Genomic DNA, 17,588 nt, shown 5'->3' on the forward strand with positions numbered 1-17,588 from the left:
TTTAAGACATTCCAATTTCTCCAGAAGATGAAAGCTCTACAGAAGTTCCCACTGAATATCTGGGAGAAGGGACAACAAATGGAAACAAGGTAGGGATTTGTTCTTTCTGAAACAAGGGAGTAAGGACAGGCAGGGAAATTGAAATGGCAATTTTGGAGCTTGTGCTTCTTCTTTCTTCCAGAGAGCGTGGGGAGACAAATGTTGCCACCCCAGCGTGCAAACACTGCTTCAGTAGCGGTAAAGGACTTTGCATGCAGAATGCTGTATGGGTCATGCCTGCTGCTGGGACAGCTGATCCTCACATCTCTTTCAAAGAGGTCAGTTCATTGCTTCTGGAATGCACTGGAATATTTTCCTTTTGAGAAAAGTTATTTCTGTTGCCCCTGGTCAACCCTATTAGTTTATCTTCCCTCCCCCAACTCAAACCATGTTTTTGCCAGATCTCCATGCAAAGTAATATTTTCCCCTTCCCCTTCTACATTCTTGCTGTCTCTGCAATGCTCGCTTTTCCAAAAGCAGGCTTACTGCCCCCATAACATATTCTTTCCTGTTTCTCATCTTCCTAGATAAAATCTACTTTCAGGCTTAATTGGCTCCCACACACGTTCCTGGCAGCCTTTTCATCATCTTTGACTCACTCTCCAAGCTCTATCTTCTTCCTACTCTGACTTCTATTGATGCAAGATACCTTGTGGATTTCTTCACAGAAATTTCTCCCATTTTCTTCTCTCAAATCCTATTTTGTTAAGGAGCTTCTCATCTAGCTGTTTCACTCCCTCTCAGCTATCCATTGTTTATTATTCTGTTTATAGCCATCTTCATCACTGCCAGGTCCTCTTGCTAAGATTTCATTTTCCCTTCCATAAGTATATGCACTCCAAACGTTGGGAGTCCCATCTTAGTCTTGTCTCTCCAGTAATTTTACTCCATCTCACAAAATCTTTCTTTGCTGAACACAGCAGATAGTCACTGCCCAGAGGGTGTCTTCCTTCTCCATTTTAGATCACCTCTAACGTTCCTTCCGCTCCGCAATGCTGCTCACCGCAGCCCAAATAGCCTGTAGTCAAAGTGCCACTAACTCTACTGTTGTCAGACTTGTTGGACTCTCACTGCCTTGGATGTGTCCTTTATAGGTTATCTTCCCTTATTTCTGTAGCCATCCCTACCAGAGGCTGTCTCTTCAGCCTGTCCACTGGAATAACTGCCTCACCCTGCGTTGTCTCTGGCTTTTGGTAGGTACCATCCAACTGTGAACAGAATCCCCTGGGGAACTGCACCTGTGTATACAGATTTCTTCTGCATCAGTACCTTGCTTTTCTGCTTCTTTGCTCTAGAGCTCCTCCCATCTAAACTAAATCCTCTGCTAGCATCTGACATCTCTGCTTGGATATCTGTCAGTTCTAGTTTTGTTATGGTACATTTGAGATCATCTCTTTCCCCTTAAGATAACCCCTTGCTATCTCCTTTTTTTTTCGGTCTTAGCAGCCATCGCCCCTCCCCTGCTCTCGCTGGCCTGTGCATGTGAATGCCAGTCTTTACTGCAGCTCCTTGCATGATGCTCTGAGTTAGGCAATGCCTCCATTTTTTTCCATGCTTTCTTAGTAAAAGTTCTGCAATACATAGTTTTTTCAACCCACCCACTCCATACAAGGTCAGAGCCATCCTGCAACAGTTTGGCCTCAACATAAGGCAATCCTGCTCTAATGTTTCCTGCTGGGAAGCTAGGCCATCACACTAGGCAGTCCCTCTTCTCTGTATTTCTCTCTAATAGCTCTCTTTCTCCAGTATTACAGAAAGACTTATTCATTTTCCAAGTCCTGTTCAACCTTTCCATATTTTACTGATCTTCTTTGCCACTGTTTAAAGGTTAACTGCCACCTCCAGTGGAGTCATGATTTAAATCTCTTCTCAAGATTTTCTGCCTGTTTGCTCAGTCTTCAATTGACTTTCTTAAAATAACTAAACAAAAATCACTTCTTAAAGCACTCCACAGCCAGGAGGTCATTTAAAAATCACCAATTTCTGCTATCAAATCTCTAAATTCTGGCTTCACCAGAGAATCAACCAGCCAAGATCTATTTCAGAAGTTTAATATTCTAACTGTTACTTTGCCTGTTTTTGTCTTGCTCCATGTCTTGGCTGACATCATCTGAACACTTAGGATCTCTGTGCTATGCACACAGAACCCCTAGAAAAGAGCAGTCCTAGCCTACAACCAGGATTTTTACGCACAAAGGATCTTCTCTATGGGGAATACTGAGACATGGACATGTCACTGCAGCCTTTCAGTACTTGAGGGGAGTTCACAAGCAGAATGGGAACTGATTTTTTATATGGTCTGACAGTGGTAAGACAAGGGGGGATAGCTTTTAACTAAAAGACAGTAGATTTAGGTTGGAAGTTAGGAAGAAATTTTTTTACCCAAGTTGGTGGTGAGGCACTGGAACAGGTTGCCCTGTTATGAATACCCCTTCTCTGGGGGCATTGAAGGCAGAGTTGAATGGGGGCCTTTAAGGTCCCTTTCAATCTAAGCCATTCTATGATTCTATGACTTGAGCAAAATCTTTTAATTCAGAAATACCAGATACCAAATAACATCTAATCACATGGACACAAAATAGCTACAAATTAATCATCCTATTTTAACTTCTTTATGTTTTCAGAGAAATTACTGTCTAATGCTGTGAGCTGCTTTGGAAGAACTATGATACCATGAAGAATGAAAATCAACAACCCCTTAGTAACTAGCCAAATCAGAGTGGCACTGCCTCTGGAGGTTAGAATTATGTCTATTTTTGCCAGGGAGCTTTTTACTGCCTGGAGTAAGGACTTTAGTCAGCTACACAAATGTGTTTAACTGCTCCCAGCTGGTTTCACCGGGTGGATGCAGAAATGTCTGGTTGCAAAATGCCAAGGAGAGGGATAAGGAGAGTGCACAGAGTTGTGCTCCTGACCTCTCCCATGCTGGTCAGGAGACAGCAATCTCGTCTAGCCACATCCTGCTGACAAGCGTATAAATACTCAGCAGGCACAGAAGGATTTTTAAGCAGTAATGTTATTTTTCCAAGCTCCTCTGCTTTCTGGAATTTAGTCTGTACCCTTGGTAGGTGAATACCCTTGAATTTGTTGCAGTATACTTTCTGAGCTCACTCAGGGCATCTTCTCTGTTCTCAGGCTTTCACTTGCAGGTAGTAGCCTAGCTACAAAGGTACAGGGACCCAAGCAGCAAGGAGATGATACTGATTCCAGGAACTGAACCCCTAATTTCACCTCTTGTAGTTCAGGTACAGGCAGCAGTGATTTTTACATGAATTGTCAAGGAGGGATAGGATACACAGATTATTCCCATCATTCTTATACAATCTAGGTCAGAACACTATTTCTTTTATTTCCAAAATTGAAGCTTGCACTGTTGATACACAGTTAGAATGTTCTGGACTTTCAGTGCCTTTGTAGGCTAGAAAGTAATTATTTTCCTCTGTTTGCTCAGTATATTTAGCAAAATAATTATAACTCACTAGATGTTTTTCTTTGTTTTGGCATATTGGCATAGATATTTCTCTCCTCTCAGTTCCCTTTCATAAAAAGCTCAGTGTCATTTTTGCATGCACATTTTTTTGGAGGGTTGGACGTAAGAAAAAAACCCAACTAAATATTTTCTGATAGAAAATCCATTTTAAGAGTCTTTTCTAGCTCTCCAAAATGGGAAGATCAAAGCTACAGAAGAAATAACAAAGAAGGTGAATGCCACACTGCCTGCCTTGCACCAAGACTGCCAGCAACGTCCACAGGAGTGTGTTAAGCATGGCATTGTCCCAGCCCACATTGCCAGCAGAAGAAAGTCAGTAAAAAGACTACCCAGAAGCCCAAACAGCCTCAATGCATTCAACAGAATGGAGCAAGTCATTCCTCTGCTTGATGACACTTAGAAAACACTAGCCTAAAGCTTGAGCATTGACTGCAGCCCTGGCACAAACCAACTGGATACCAAAAGTCTCATGTTTAAAACACAGGTGCCCCTTAAGCTACAGATGGATTTTGAACTTAGGATTTCATGTATTACTGACTACAGAAATCCGGGCACCTCTTGTTGAAATGCTTTCAGAGGCAGCACATCCAAAAGCCCATCTGCATGGCCCTTCCCCTTTTGTTTTCCCTTTGTTCTTGTGAAGCTGAATTATTTCAAACCTCAGTGGGTCTGTCATTCTGGGATTGATGGTTATTGCTGTCTGCTAATCTGTACTCAGGATCTAATTTCCAGAGCCTTTCCTGCAGTTTTGAGCAGATGGGGTCCGCATCTCTTGAGACAGGGAGTGTGCAGCTCTTCTTGATTACATCCCAAAGGGCATCGGGAGCAAGGCTCCCCTGGAAAGGAGGCCTGGAACATCCCCCAGTAGGCTACTGAAGCTACGCCAGACTATTTTTAACAACAAATTCAAAACCTTTTTCGTTCTCTGAGTTATTTTTGAAGTGGTATTTTAGTGCTTTTTGTTCCGCTCAATACCACTGACACATGTTGTATAGAAATCACTGACGTAAATACTGAAATGGGGCACAGAAGTGGAAGGGAAAGGAGAGAATTGGATTATCGCTTTTTCTTCCTTTTTTTTTTTTTTTTTCTTAAAGTAGCATCTCCATATACAAGCTCCTAATACAAGCACATATTTTGCTTGTGGAAATTTAGAGATTTTATCACTGCAAATGCAACTTATCAATTCAAGTTCTCAAACCTTGTTTGGGAGAGGGGAAGGGAGAAAGGATATACATGCAAATCAAATTTTATTCTTTAATGGATTTGCACTCTCACCATGTCCCACAGCACCATTATAAGCATTTACAATTAGAGACTGTGATCACATTTCTGAACCCTTTATCTTATGCCCATTGAAGTTAGTGCCCATAAGGATTAGATTTCGTATCTTAATGAGAGTTTCATCCCAACAATACCATGTCTTTAACTGCCTGTTTTGTCTTAATGGAAATGCACCTTGCTAGCATGGCTTAGCAAAACCACTTCTGCTTCCCTTCTCTACATTTATTGCTTTTCAGGAAGCTGAGTTGTCCTGGATTAGAGGTATGATTTTTATTTTCCGTAAAATAGAAAAAAGAACAAAAAACTTTGATTACTCCCTGGTCACTCCTAATCATATTTTTAGGCATACTTCCATTGATATAGTGTATCTATGTCTCCATTTTTTGTATGCTGTGAACAAAAGCCTAATGTTTCAACATGAAAATGGGAAGAAGGTGCACCTAACAACATTTCCCAATGACTATGTGAACTCAGTGTATATCCTGAAAATAGAGATCTGACTGAGAAGCTACTTCAAGCAGTCACATATTTCACTGTTACTCCATTTTCTTTCCAAACTTTTAAATGTGACCAGTAGCAGCAGTTCCAAAAAGAGATTGTGTGGCAGAACAAAGTTTAAACAAGCATATGGTAAACATTAAGAAAATATTTTTTTGCACTTAAAAAAATCATTTTTTCAATTATACGCTGCAGACAGACAACTACTAGCTCCATAAGCTTCTATCTTTAGTTCCTTACACTGTTTGCCTAGTCTCCAGAGCAGCCTCCCTCCAAAATGGCTTTCTGCTATGCATATACTAGTATGTAGAAATGAATATTCATTAGAGACCTGCTTATTTTATTTCTGGAAGTCTAGAAACACTTCAGTTCACTGACACTTTGGTTGGAAACATACAAAGCAATAAATTTTTCCACAGGAGCATCACCCATTATCAAAAAACAGGACCAGCACAAGGCACATGCTGTGTTGTTGAGGGCAACTGACAACAGCAGTAAGCAAAGTCACTAATCCCCTGCTTATTTGCTCTTTACCCATTTGTGGTGAAATAGCTGTACTGCCGGTGCTTCCCAGGAGGGCCTGGACCATATGGCAAACACCTACCAAAGAGGTCGGGCTGGTCATTCCTAGTAGTCCCTAGGAGTATGAATCCCTAGCTCTTTTCACAGACAGCTGTACTTTGCATTTTCAGACACAGCAACACAACCCAGAGAATGTAGGTTATGTTCCTCACAAAGAGATTAACTCTTACCTGGGCTTGTGAAGGTCTAAAAGCAGAGTCAAAGCCATTCTGCAGAGAGTCCAGGAAAGGCTGGATTTTGTAGAGTCCATGTGTTGTCTGGCTCGAGCGGAAGGCCACAATGTGGAAGTACTTCAGGATCTTCTCAAACCGTGATTGTGTCATGATAAGTGCAATGCTCTTGTTGCTATAGAAGCCGCTGCTCCATATGCTGAGAACAGACTCACAGTGATGGATGCTGGTCGATATCATATAGCCTAGGAAAGCCTTCATTTCTGTCAAGGTGACGTCAATCCAGGTATCGTCACTACCAAATCTCTCCTGGTACTTCTTGGCATACATGTTGGTTTGTACCACCATGTTTTTTAGTACGTTGTCGGGGACAAAGAGTTGAAAAAAGTCCATGGCACTGGCAGTCAAAGGCATTTTTCGTGTTGGACCTAGGACAAAAGTAGGAAGGGAAAACAAGATCATAATGCATGTTCAACCAACATCAGCAATTTAAAGCAGGACTAACTTGAGTGTTTGCTGGAATTACCATATAGTGATATGAATTAACTCCCTACCCTCAGTTGCAATGGAAATGCACAGAGCTCAGTCATGACTACTTCAGGTCAGTATGCTTGTTTGGATTCCACAAGAAAATGAATCTATGTAGATACAACCGTGATAGTTAAAGCAATGGCTGTTCAGACAGGATACTTGGAAAACAAGGCCGAAGTGATGGCATGACAGCTAATTCCTTTAGAAGCACATCCACTGACAGCTCTCAGGAATCTTCACCCCTATATTCTTTGCCTTTCTCTACATGACTGATTTCACCATCCCACATCATATGGAATAATCTTCAGCATTACGGTGCACATACTGGCTCATCTTCCTCACATAATGCAATAAGTTTTGCAGTCCCATGCGGTCATTAGCCCAGCTTTTAAATGATCTTGCACTTTTGCTGCAAGTTTCAAGTATTTATTTTATTTCTTAAGTAGTGGGGGTGGGAAGAAGGCAGTAAGGGTTGGCAGCCCTGTAGCAGCATAATGAGGTTATCCAGTCAGACACTAAATTACATTAAGCCGAATTAGGAACACCAGGGATGCAGACACCAATCCTTACAGCCCTCTCTTCTCTAATCCCTTCCATAAGTTAATTAAGCTCAATTTTAAAAGTAGTGTTTTTCATGCCCCACGTTGGCAGTGCTTGAGTCACCAGGAAAAGAATATAGGGATAGGGACATTTCCTGTTCTCTTAAGAAAGCTGTGCAATTGCCAAACACACAAAGTTAATGCAACTGAGAGGGGCAGCACGGGCAAACCTAAGCACAGGGCAATGCTAAGAGCAGCTCTACATCCCTGTGCAAAAGATAGATGGGAGTTATGACCATGACATTAAGAGCTGGATTCAGTAAATATTTTGCCTTAGTTTAACTGACAGGCTTAGGATTGACTGAACATTGCTCTTCCTGATCAAAAGCAGAAAACACACAGATTTTCATTGGAAGTTCTACTTAATACAAAATGGTCTTCCTTGTACTGCATGGCTCCTTAGGTCTCAGCATGAGCTGAATACAGAGCAAGAAGTTTGCCATTCTGTCCTTTGGAGCTTCAAAGACTCACCAATGTGTTGATTAGGTCGCGTTCTTCTATAAACCTGTATCTCAGTTCACATTCTTAGTTGCAACTATGGGTTTCAGAAATACTGCATGGAACAGTACTGCATAGGAACCACACAAACTATGTGGTTGAACTTGCTCTCAAAAGGTAGTTAACGCCTTAATGTTTGGCTACAGGCTGGTGAACTCAATCTACTGGAAGTAGAGCAGAAATGGCACTAAAACAACAAAAAATAAAATCTTCAGGTTGAAGAGAAGAAAAAAAAAAAAGGAAAGAGAAAACAAAAACACAATAAAGTGGATTTTTTTCAAGTACAATGGGGAAGGAAACATTAATTTAAAAATTTATTTCCAATTTTAATTTGCAAGATTGGGAAACTATAAATGAAATACTTTAGCTGAAAGCATAAGACTAAAAGAACTCCCCACAAATCATGGTATGATAAGAACAGAGCAGAAAATTTCAGCTTAAATGATAAAAAGCTTTCATTATCAATTGGAAACTATGGGGATAGGATAAATATACTTGTTTTACCTTAACTGCTACTGCAATAGTGAAGTATATTATATAAAGATTTCTTTTCTTTTGATCAGGAGATTTATGTTGTGCTAGTACACGCTAGACTGTTATAGTTGACATAAAATGCTCTATAAATGATTGTGCATGAATTACTTATAGTAGTTCATCACTTCCTCCTTCCCCACAATTTAATCAAGTTTTGATGTTCTACAAGAGCTATAGCTTTCTGATAACAACACACTGTGCATTCCTAGTTGTATACAAAGCCTTGAGTAGCTACGTGATGCTCCATGTGCAGTGCCCATGCAACCCTTCCAGGTAGTACATGAAGGCAGCTTTCAAGTTCTTTTCTTTAGAAGCAGAAGGTGGGGTTGGGTGTTAACATTTCAAATCTTGCTTACAGCAACCAAACTGCATTCATAAAGCATTAGGACTTATGAAGTGAAATATGCTGGTCTTGAGGCAGGTGCATACAAATAACAAGTCTGTGCTGGACTCCATTTTTAGGAAGTCAAGCACAGTCAGAAGTAAAAAAAAAAAGTAACTTTGTACACTATTAAATCTTCAGAAGTTGCACAAATTTACCTTGAAAAGTGATTATGGAAAATTGCCAGACAGACTGGATAGGATGCTTTAGTTTTTACCCAGCAGATCTGCTCCACCTGCACACATCTCCTATCTGCTCTCCTAGAAATAAATGTGCAAGACCAGTAACCTATTTGCCTTGCAGAACCCACACAGCTCTAGAAGCAAGCTGAATCACTTTCTGACTCAATCATCAACCTAATAGTTGACTAAATATAATTCTGAAAGCCACTGTGTAATTTTATTGTCTTTTAAAAAAGCCTTTATTGGTAAAGTGAGAACATTTGATTCATAATTCACTGATATGTAATAAAGCAAGAGTGACACTGAGTTTCTGTAGGGAGAAAACTGAATTTTTTACATGAATTGGGTTTTGCACAGTTAATGACTACTTTAGAATAAATTATTTAAATATGATCCTCTAAGTTCACAAATATATCCTACATACCAAGCAAACTGCGTAAGAAACCTAAATATTGCATTTGAACTTTTTAAGCACTTCTACTTTGACATAGAATCATAGAATAGTTTGGGTTGGAAGGGACCCTTAAGATCATCTACTTTCAACCCCCCTGCTATAGGGGACACTTCAATGGCAATTACTCAGACAATTACTCAGACTGATAGAAAACAATCTCAAAGATGTATATATACATTGTTTACCCTTCAAAATTTTATTCAGTCAAATAAAATAGTGCCTTTGTCAAGTCTTCCTTCTCTTTTAATGAATAAGACTTTAATAAATTAAAACAAAAAATCCACACTAATTTTCAGAAATTCAGAATGAATATATGACCATATACCAAATTTAGATTTCTCTCCTCTTCATTTAAGTTGCTGTATTAAGATATTGCTGTATATTTGCTTTTTTTTTGTTGTTTTTTGCTTTAGAAATCAATCAAGATTTCCAATACCACATGGTCAGAGCACAGAAATGCTCTTGAGTTTCAACACGCTACATGACCCAGTGGTCTAATTACACCCAGGTGGGATCATCACTAGCACTCAGGGTTTGCTTTATATCACATTTTGTAGAACTGGAAAAATAACACAATCTACCTCTGTTACAATACAATGTGTAAGTGCACTTTCCTCCCTCCTTCTTACCTTGACTACCAGGAAAAACTGGCATGTGCAATCAGCAGCAGTCACCTTGCAAGTTATCACTGTCATGCAATCCGATTTTGACCAGATTGGTTCCATTTTCTGTTTTGCACTCAAAAGTAACATCACTGCCAAAGCCAACCAGCAGGGAAATCACTATTTAAAACATCAGGACAGACTCTTAAGTAAATGGAGATGGGCTGAGCAGGGAACGCCATTTGTAATACAACCTGGAGGCACAACTGGAGTGGAGACTGGAGCCCTGCCTCAACCGTGCACTGCAGAGCCTTCCAGCTCAGCTCAGCTCAGGGCACGTTACAGCAGCTTGGCTGGTCTGCATGCCCAACTTCTCAGCAAACACACACACTGCAGAAAGAAGTCAGACACAGTGAGGATAAAAAGTTGAAGGAAGTATCCAGGTAACCATCCTTCAGGGAGCCCCTCTAGTGTTTCTCTTGAATGGGTCTCTACCATTTGTATTTTTACCACTGCTCCAATCTCACCGGTGTTTCTCGCCTTCCTACTGAGGGGAAATTTAGAAAAAAAAAAAACGTAAGAATTTCCAGTGAATTGACTGCTTGTTCTTTATTAGCCTGGTCAGGTTTGCAACACTGAGGTATTTGAGTGCACATTTTTAATAGGTTAATTTACCTTTTACCAGCAGTGTGCCGAGGTGGACAAGAAGATCAATGGCATCCTAGCTTGTATCAGAAATAGTGCTGCCAGCAGGAGCAGGAACACGATTACTTCCTTGTACTTGGCACTGGTGAGGCTGCACCTCAAGTACTGTGTTCAGTTTCAGGCCCTTCACTACAAGACAGACACTGAGGCCATGGAGAGCATCCAGAGAAGGGCAACGAAGTTGTGAAGGATCTGGAGAGCAAGTCTTACAGGGATCGGTTCAGGGAACTGGGATTGTTCAGTCTGGAGAAGAGGAAGGCTCAGGAAGATCTTATTGCTCTCAACAAAAAAGAAAAAAAAAAAAAGGAGTTTGCGGCAAGGTGAGGGTTGGCCTTTTCTCCTGCGTAACTAGCAATAGAACTAGAGAGAATGGGGAGCGGCCTCAAGTTGCACCAGGGGAGGTTCAGTTTGGATATTAGGAACAACATCCCCTCAGAAAGCGTGGTGAGGCCCTGGAACAGGCTGCCCAAGGGAAGTTGTTGAGGTACTGTCCCTGTCACTGAGGTTCATGATAAAATATCCCATTGCCTTGATAGACCCAAGTATGAACATTAAGGTGTTTTATATACAGCTATATATCCAAGAAGGAAACGTAACCGGAATCTGTTAATTTCTGAAAACTGGGAAGTATTTTCTCTTCTGATATATGGCGCTGCTTTCAAGTAGCAAGGTTTGAAAATCCAACTAATTCCATCAGCCTAAGTCCAAGTAAGAAAAGACAATTTTATATTCCTGGGAAATTACTTTCCAAAAGTACACAACAAGATTTTGAGGTCTTATTTAGAAAAAGTCAAAAAATGCTGATGGAGAATTTCTGTCAGAAAATAAACATTCATAAAAAAAATCATGATGTTTTCATAACAAGTGTCAATTGATGAAATATGGCAGACAGTTTAAACAATTTTTTCAGCTTTCTCAAAGAGTAAAAAGCAACACAAAGAACTGGGGGAAAAAAAATATCTAAAAACAAATGTCTTATTATTTTCCAAAATGATTTTTTCAAAATTTCTGTTTCACACTAAGTTCCCTCATCTAAGCTTTGGAAGCACTGGAGCTTATCCAGCCTACTGGAAAATCAGCTTTTGTATTAGCTCTGTTCTTAATGGCCTGTAAAAAGTGTTCATCAGACCATCTTCAAACCACTGCCAGTCTGACAGCTTCATGACAAGTCTGTCAAGGAAACTTGACAGTGCTTGAGTGCATATAACAATTCTCTCTTTTGCCAGTTTATTCCAGATACTGCCATTCTGCAGAAACTTGGCAGCAAAGTATCCAGGTCTGTAATGCAGTACATTATGCTGCATGTATTTCATTCAATTTATTAAAAAAATAGCAACCAGTCCTCCAAAGACAACTCTACTTTGTCAAGCCGAAGGAGTCGTCCTAATTTATAGCAGCTGTTCTTCTAAAGATGGGTCTCTTGTTTGATTCTCAGCAGCCCATGCGTCTATGTGAATTTTTACTAGACGCTAATGTGCATTCTGCCTAGCAACTCAGTTGCACGCACTTTTATCTTCATTTCATAGTTACATTTATTCCAAAGTATTTAGTGAAGTATGATTTGACAGCACTTTTCAAGATCCATGTATAAGCACTGACCAATGCCTTCACATTGGTGTGTAACAACCATAAGCACAACTGTGTCAAACAGCTTCAGTGACAGGGCACTTTCTCATTCCTCACCAGTGTTAAAAAGATGGCTTTCTTCACAGCAGTAAAGCAATCTATACACTGTGTGCCAGTGTCTATCCACAAGGAGAACATAGAGCTGGATCCAACATAGTCCAAGGACAAATGGAAGAAGACTGCTGCATTCACCTACCCCCTGAGCAACCCGCATATAGCTACTTCATGCTGGCTCTGGTCAAGGGAGACCAGCTTCAATTCCAGGCTGCTCTAGCAGAAAGAACTACAGTTGGACAAGTTAAATAAAGAAGTTACTCAGCAAACCAAGCAGTAAAATTTAAACTAAATGGTAACATTCAACAAAGTACTTCCTGCAGTTGAACTTGTTTCCACGCTACATACTGGATCCAGATTCCTACCTCACTTTCTTCAGCAGGATAGCAAGAACCTTGAGAGCCAAGTCTGGCATGTCAAACTAGTGTAGTTCCCTTGTCCCTACCCAGCACAAGATGGTCTCCTGCTCCTTGTGATGGTGCTGTGTGCCAGCTTGGAGGGCAGCCCCAGGTAGACCCAGAACAATACCAGTGGGACAAGACAAGGCTAAAGGATTTTGGCTGTAATTCAGCAGGTTACTACATGGGATCAGACACCACATAAAAACAGGTAAAATTCTGGACATCTTCAGGGGTTCAAGCAGCCAGGTCTTGTGCCCTACCCAATGACTGTTCCATCAGCAGCACTGGTCTGAAAATGAGCACGTGTGATATGTTGTGGCAGCCTTCCATGAAGTGCAGCTTGTTGGGGATTTACATCACAGCAAAAAAAAAAAAAATCCCCACATTTAATTGAATGTATTTATTTGTTTACCATCTTTTTGAGCCTTCAAGCTGCAGCAAGTGAATAAGAGACTAAAAAGCCCACTGCAGGCAGAGCTGACACTTTTAATTATATACTTCATTTCCATGGTGAGATCTTATAATCTACCAGCCAGCATCATCAGAACCCAACAGAACTTCCCAAACACTGGTACAAGGTTTTATAGCTAAAATCATTAAAACCAACATCAACAAAAACCCCTTAGAACAGCAGACGTGCTGAAACAGTACCATACAGTGCCAGCTCACACAGTGCTTTGCTCATTATTCATTTGGCTGTGGGACTGAACACACTTGTTCCTTTCTCAGGGGAATTCTCTCTTCAGCAGCTTCCCTTGCACCTGCAGTTTTCTATTAATTCTATTAATATGTTTTACCACACTCAAACATCAGAACAGATTGGCTGCTCGTGACAGTTCAGGTGATATTGAGCATTCCCAGCAGGCTGGAGACAACCATTAACATGGTGGCTTCATTCATCATCTGTAATACGGGCTGTACACATCTGGCTGTAGGCACAGCTGTTAATATTTATCTGAGATAACTTCACAAAGTAGCATGGATAGATTTATGTCAGCACAACTTCCATTACTAGCAGAGTGATTCCCCAGAGCTAAATCCAAGAAAGCTGTTTTGGGATAGCCTCATAGGAAGATCCTGAGCTAGGAATTCTTGCTGATGCAGTCTGCCTTCACATCTTTCTCTCCAGAGTTTCTGGTCAGTTCCAGTGCAGGTCTACAAACAACATTCATTATCTGCAAGCAACTTGTTCCTTCCAGCATTAGGAATATTTGGTGTCAGAACCCTCCATTTGTAAAGGGAGAGAGATTTTGCATTTGAAGAAGGGAAAATAGTCCAGTATGTTTTCCATTAAAATCATCAAGATATTTAATCTATTTTCTGTAAGTAAAAGTCAATAAGCAAGTGACCCAGCTAATGAGATTCTGAAAGTCTCTGTGTCAACTCCTGCATTTACATGCAAAACACACATATGCCTCTGGAAAACCGACCTTTTGCTTTTGAACAACTCTGATGAGGAAATTGCTTTCTGCTTTGTTCAAAAATTGATTTTTTTTTTTTAAAGACCGAATAAAAAGTAATAATAATATCATCTGGAAATCCACACAGCTCAGCAAAGCAATAGAGACAATCTTTTCATGCAAAGACATTCACTTCAGCGCAGAGCTTCCCAATGATTCAATGATCTCCATCCTACATGTGCTAATATAGCTTCAGAACTGGGGCTATAAAACTGTGCCCGAGCAGCTACAGCCTCCTTCTGAAAAAGGGCTGCTAGGGCAAGCCCATTGTCCATAAAGCATTGGATGCTGCTTCCCAGGTGCAGAACAAAGCTCCTGCCATGATATCCACTTGGAAAACGGTGACGAGGCCACAGCATGACTCTGCCCCCGAGTCATCATGCATGGAGCTGGGGCTCTTGCTGCAGCCCAGCTAGAAGAGCTTAAAAACAGGAAGCTGGCAAAGGAACTTAGTGCCAGGGACTCTATGGGAATGATATTCAGATTCTTCTTCCATGTCAGCTTCCTTCAGGCTGTGTCAGCCTCCCTGGGATTTCACTGCTCTCTGTAGTAGGGTGCACATGCATCTCTAGCTGACTTCACAAGCTGCTCAGTCAGATTAGTTTTCTCTGCTGTGCAGGCCCCGAACAAGGTAGCAAAGGAAGTTTCATCACTTTGGAGACTAAAAGAATAAGTCAACCCTACAGTCACTGGCACTCTCATTTAAGGACTACACCATCTCCCATCAGAGAACATAACATCACAACAAATCTTCACCTATACACTGTTTTTAAATTTGCAAGTTTACCATCTTTAATTCCCCATGTTCCAACCCAAAACCCTCCAAAGTGTTGGGATAAGCACTTACAGATCACATGTCTTGCCAACAAGGAGCAGGTGTATTAGGCTTAGGGGCAAATTAAGGTCTATTTTCTTATAACAGTTAGGAGGATCCACACAGAGGAACAGGTGTACGAGAACAACCGCTGTCAGATTCTCTTTTTCCATCCTTGCTCCCCTTAGAAGTAATGTACAGGTAACACTGCAGGGTGTCTGAACATCTCAACTCAGAATAGCCACATGGCTGGCAGCTTTGATGAACGACTTCTGTACATCATGCACACCAGCAATCCTAATCCTCTTAGCTCATGCAGAAAGCATGACACACATCTCACAGCACGCAGGCTGCTTCCTAATAACTTTTATAAACCCACAACTTCTCAGTTTTAAGAAACCAGAGCATTTCTTCAACGATAAAGTGTGAAAAACAAGAAAGCAATCATCCATACGAAAAGGTGGATTTACCACTTGTACTGCCTGTGTTGACTCCAGGCTGATGCACACTTTTACCAATCCCATGCCCCCAGGGAAGGCTTTTGGGGAGCTGTAATTGCAGACAGAGCAAGAAGCACAATTCAGAGCTAAATATAGTGCAATCAGAGCAGAACCTTGAAGTAGCAATCTGTCAGCAACACAGCACTGCTCTTACAACCTCCTCCCAGCTACTCTGAGTAGTAATCAGAACTAGAGCACCTGGCCTCCAACTTCCCCCATGGCCAGTGACAGGCTGCACAGCAGTCAAGGGCAAATGCAGCAGAAAGAGATCATGGTGAGAAGGTCTGCAGAGAAGAGCATCACATGCTCCTCCACAGCTTTTCAGGACAGGCAGGACATAACTCTGGAGCCAAAGTTTATCACCTCAAATACAGACTCACTCTTTATTCTGCTGTACCCTGAGTTGAGGAAGGGAAAAAGTCTGAGCTTGCCAGGCAGACAACACTTCCCACTAGCCATCCATCACACCAGATGCCAACTCTGCACTGGAGAAGGTTCCCAGCTGACAAACCTGGAGACCAAAGCATTCTTATCTGGGTAACTCAAGAGCGAGCTTCCCCTTCCTTCCAACTCCCTCACCATCCTGACATTTAATGCACTTCGAGGTTACAGAATCACTTAAAGATACGAAAACACAAATATACTTGAGCTCATCTTTTCCATGTTTCTTGGGGGCTGGCAACAAATGAACAAATAAACACTGAAAAACCATTTAATCACTGTAAGAACACACTTCAACTCACAAAAAGAAGTACTTGTATCTCTTGTTTTGGACCAAGTAGCAATAGAGATTTAATACAGTAGGGATTTCCAAAGAACTTCATGATATGCTCATCTAAAAAAAAAAAAAAAGCCATAGTGATGAGCTCTGGGTCATATTAAGTAGCAGGATGGAAGACAAAGTCAATAAATTTTTCTGGTGCATAAAAATCAGGCCCACACATCAGTTCCTTAAACCTGCGTGCAATTATGCAGGATGTACCTGCAAGGTAAATTTACATTAGCAACATGGGAACAACCTTTGCAAAACACATCCTTCTGTTTGTAAAGTACCAAACACTTTACACTAAGTATTTCTACAGAGGCTTCGGGCATTATAAGAACAGAAATAATAGCTTCCTCTTCTGTAACCACAGATTAGGACATTTATAGCTGCAGGTTTCACAAACTGAAGGCTCACATATGCTAGCTGTGTTATTCCTCTTACTTAATGTTTTAGTTACATAGGGGCAAGAAAGTTTCTGAGTGTGTTTTTGCTCTGTAGACTTGGCCTCCTATCTCATTTCACATGCTGTTGTCTATTTAAAGACTGATTTTCTTAAAGGGTAAAAATAAGATTTTGTTTCTATGTCAAGCTGGCTTATGATTTCACAATATGATGAAAAAGAGTGTATTTACTCAGTGACAAGTAACTGGAAAAGTTCCCACTCAAACAAGGGCTGTGAATTTTGACTACTGCTCAACAAGAGCAGTTCTTCCTTTCTAAACTGCCTGTTCACTAAGCCAGAGAAAATATTTTCCTGAGTTATGAAACTGGGAGTCAGCCTCCCTGCACGCTTTCCTCTGCTACTGATATGCTGTGCTGTCTTAGGCTAATTACATCATCTGTGTTCCTGCTTCACCATGCCTCAGGCTGACAGTGGGCTTTGTGTGCTGTTTTCATTTGTTCCCTTCTGCAAGTTCCCATCCTTCCCCAGGCTGCTGGACTCACCCTGATCTCCCCTAGGATCTACGCTCCCCCTCCCTTCCTCCTGCATTTTTGAGATGCTGATGTTCCTCAGAGCTTCCTGTTCTCTTGACATCTTGCTGAAGACATGGGATGAGGTGAGGCTTCTGTTAGTAGCAATCGTGTAAATGCATACGTGCTGTATCTAAGGATATGTGTTTTAAAACAAGGATTCGCTGCTGGATATAACAGGTGGTCATCTGGGTAGATGTTGGTCAGGAGTGTGTCCAATTGTACATAATTCTGTTGTAAGTTACAGAATAAAGATATGTGCCTGGCCTACCAAAAATAATAGAAACAGAAGTCCAAAATCCCCTTTTGGTTCTTGTTCATACCTCCTCTTGCCCACAAGCCCAGTACTGACATCTGCAGTCACAAGTTCACACATCCATTTTCTACTAAGCCCTTTCTGGCAAGGAGCACCTAAATAGCAGGTAAACACAAATCAAATTCTATA

The 17,588-nt window shown here is 41.0% G+C and overlaps 1 protein-coding gene across 2 annotated transcripts in view; it reads right to left on the reverse strand.

Moving 5' to 3' along the window:
• The window catches only part of PGBD5 (piggyBac transposable element derived 5), a 73,445-nt gene that overhangs the window by 36,441 nt on the left and 19,416 nt on the right, over positions 1–17,588 (reverse strand). For both annotated transcript variants that reach the window (XM_085219767.1, XM_085219766.1), the window contains exon 2: positions 6,064–6,491. In XM_085219767.1, the coding sequence (XP_085075893.1) occupies positions 6,064–6,491 (428 nt within the window). The remainder of the gene's footprint in view (positions 1–6,063; positions 6,492–17,588) is intronic.

The sequence above is a fragment of the Meleagris gallopavo genome, chromosome 2 (genome assembly GCF_905368555.1).
Source record: "Meleagris gallopavo chromosome 2, MGAL_WU_HG_1.1, whole genome shotgun sequence".
Lineage (NCBI taxonomy): Eukaryota > Metazoa > Chordata > Aves > Galliformes > Phasianidae > Meleagris > Meleagris gallopavo.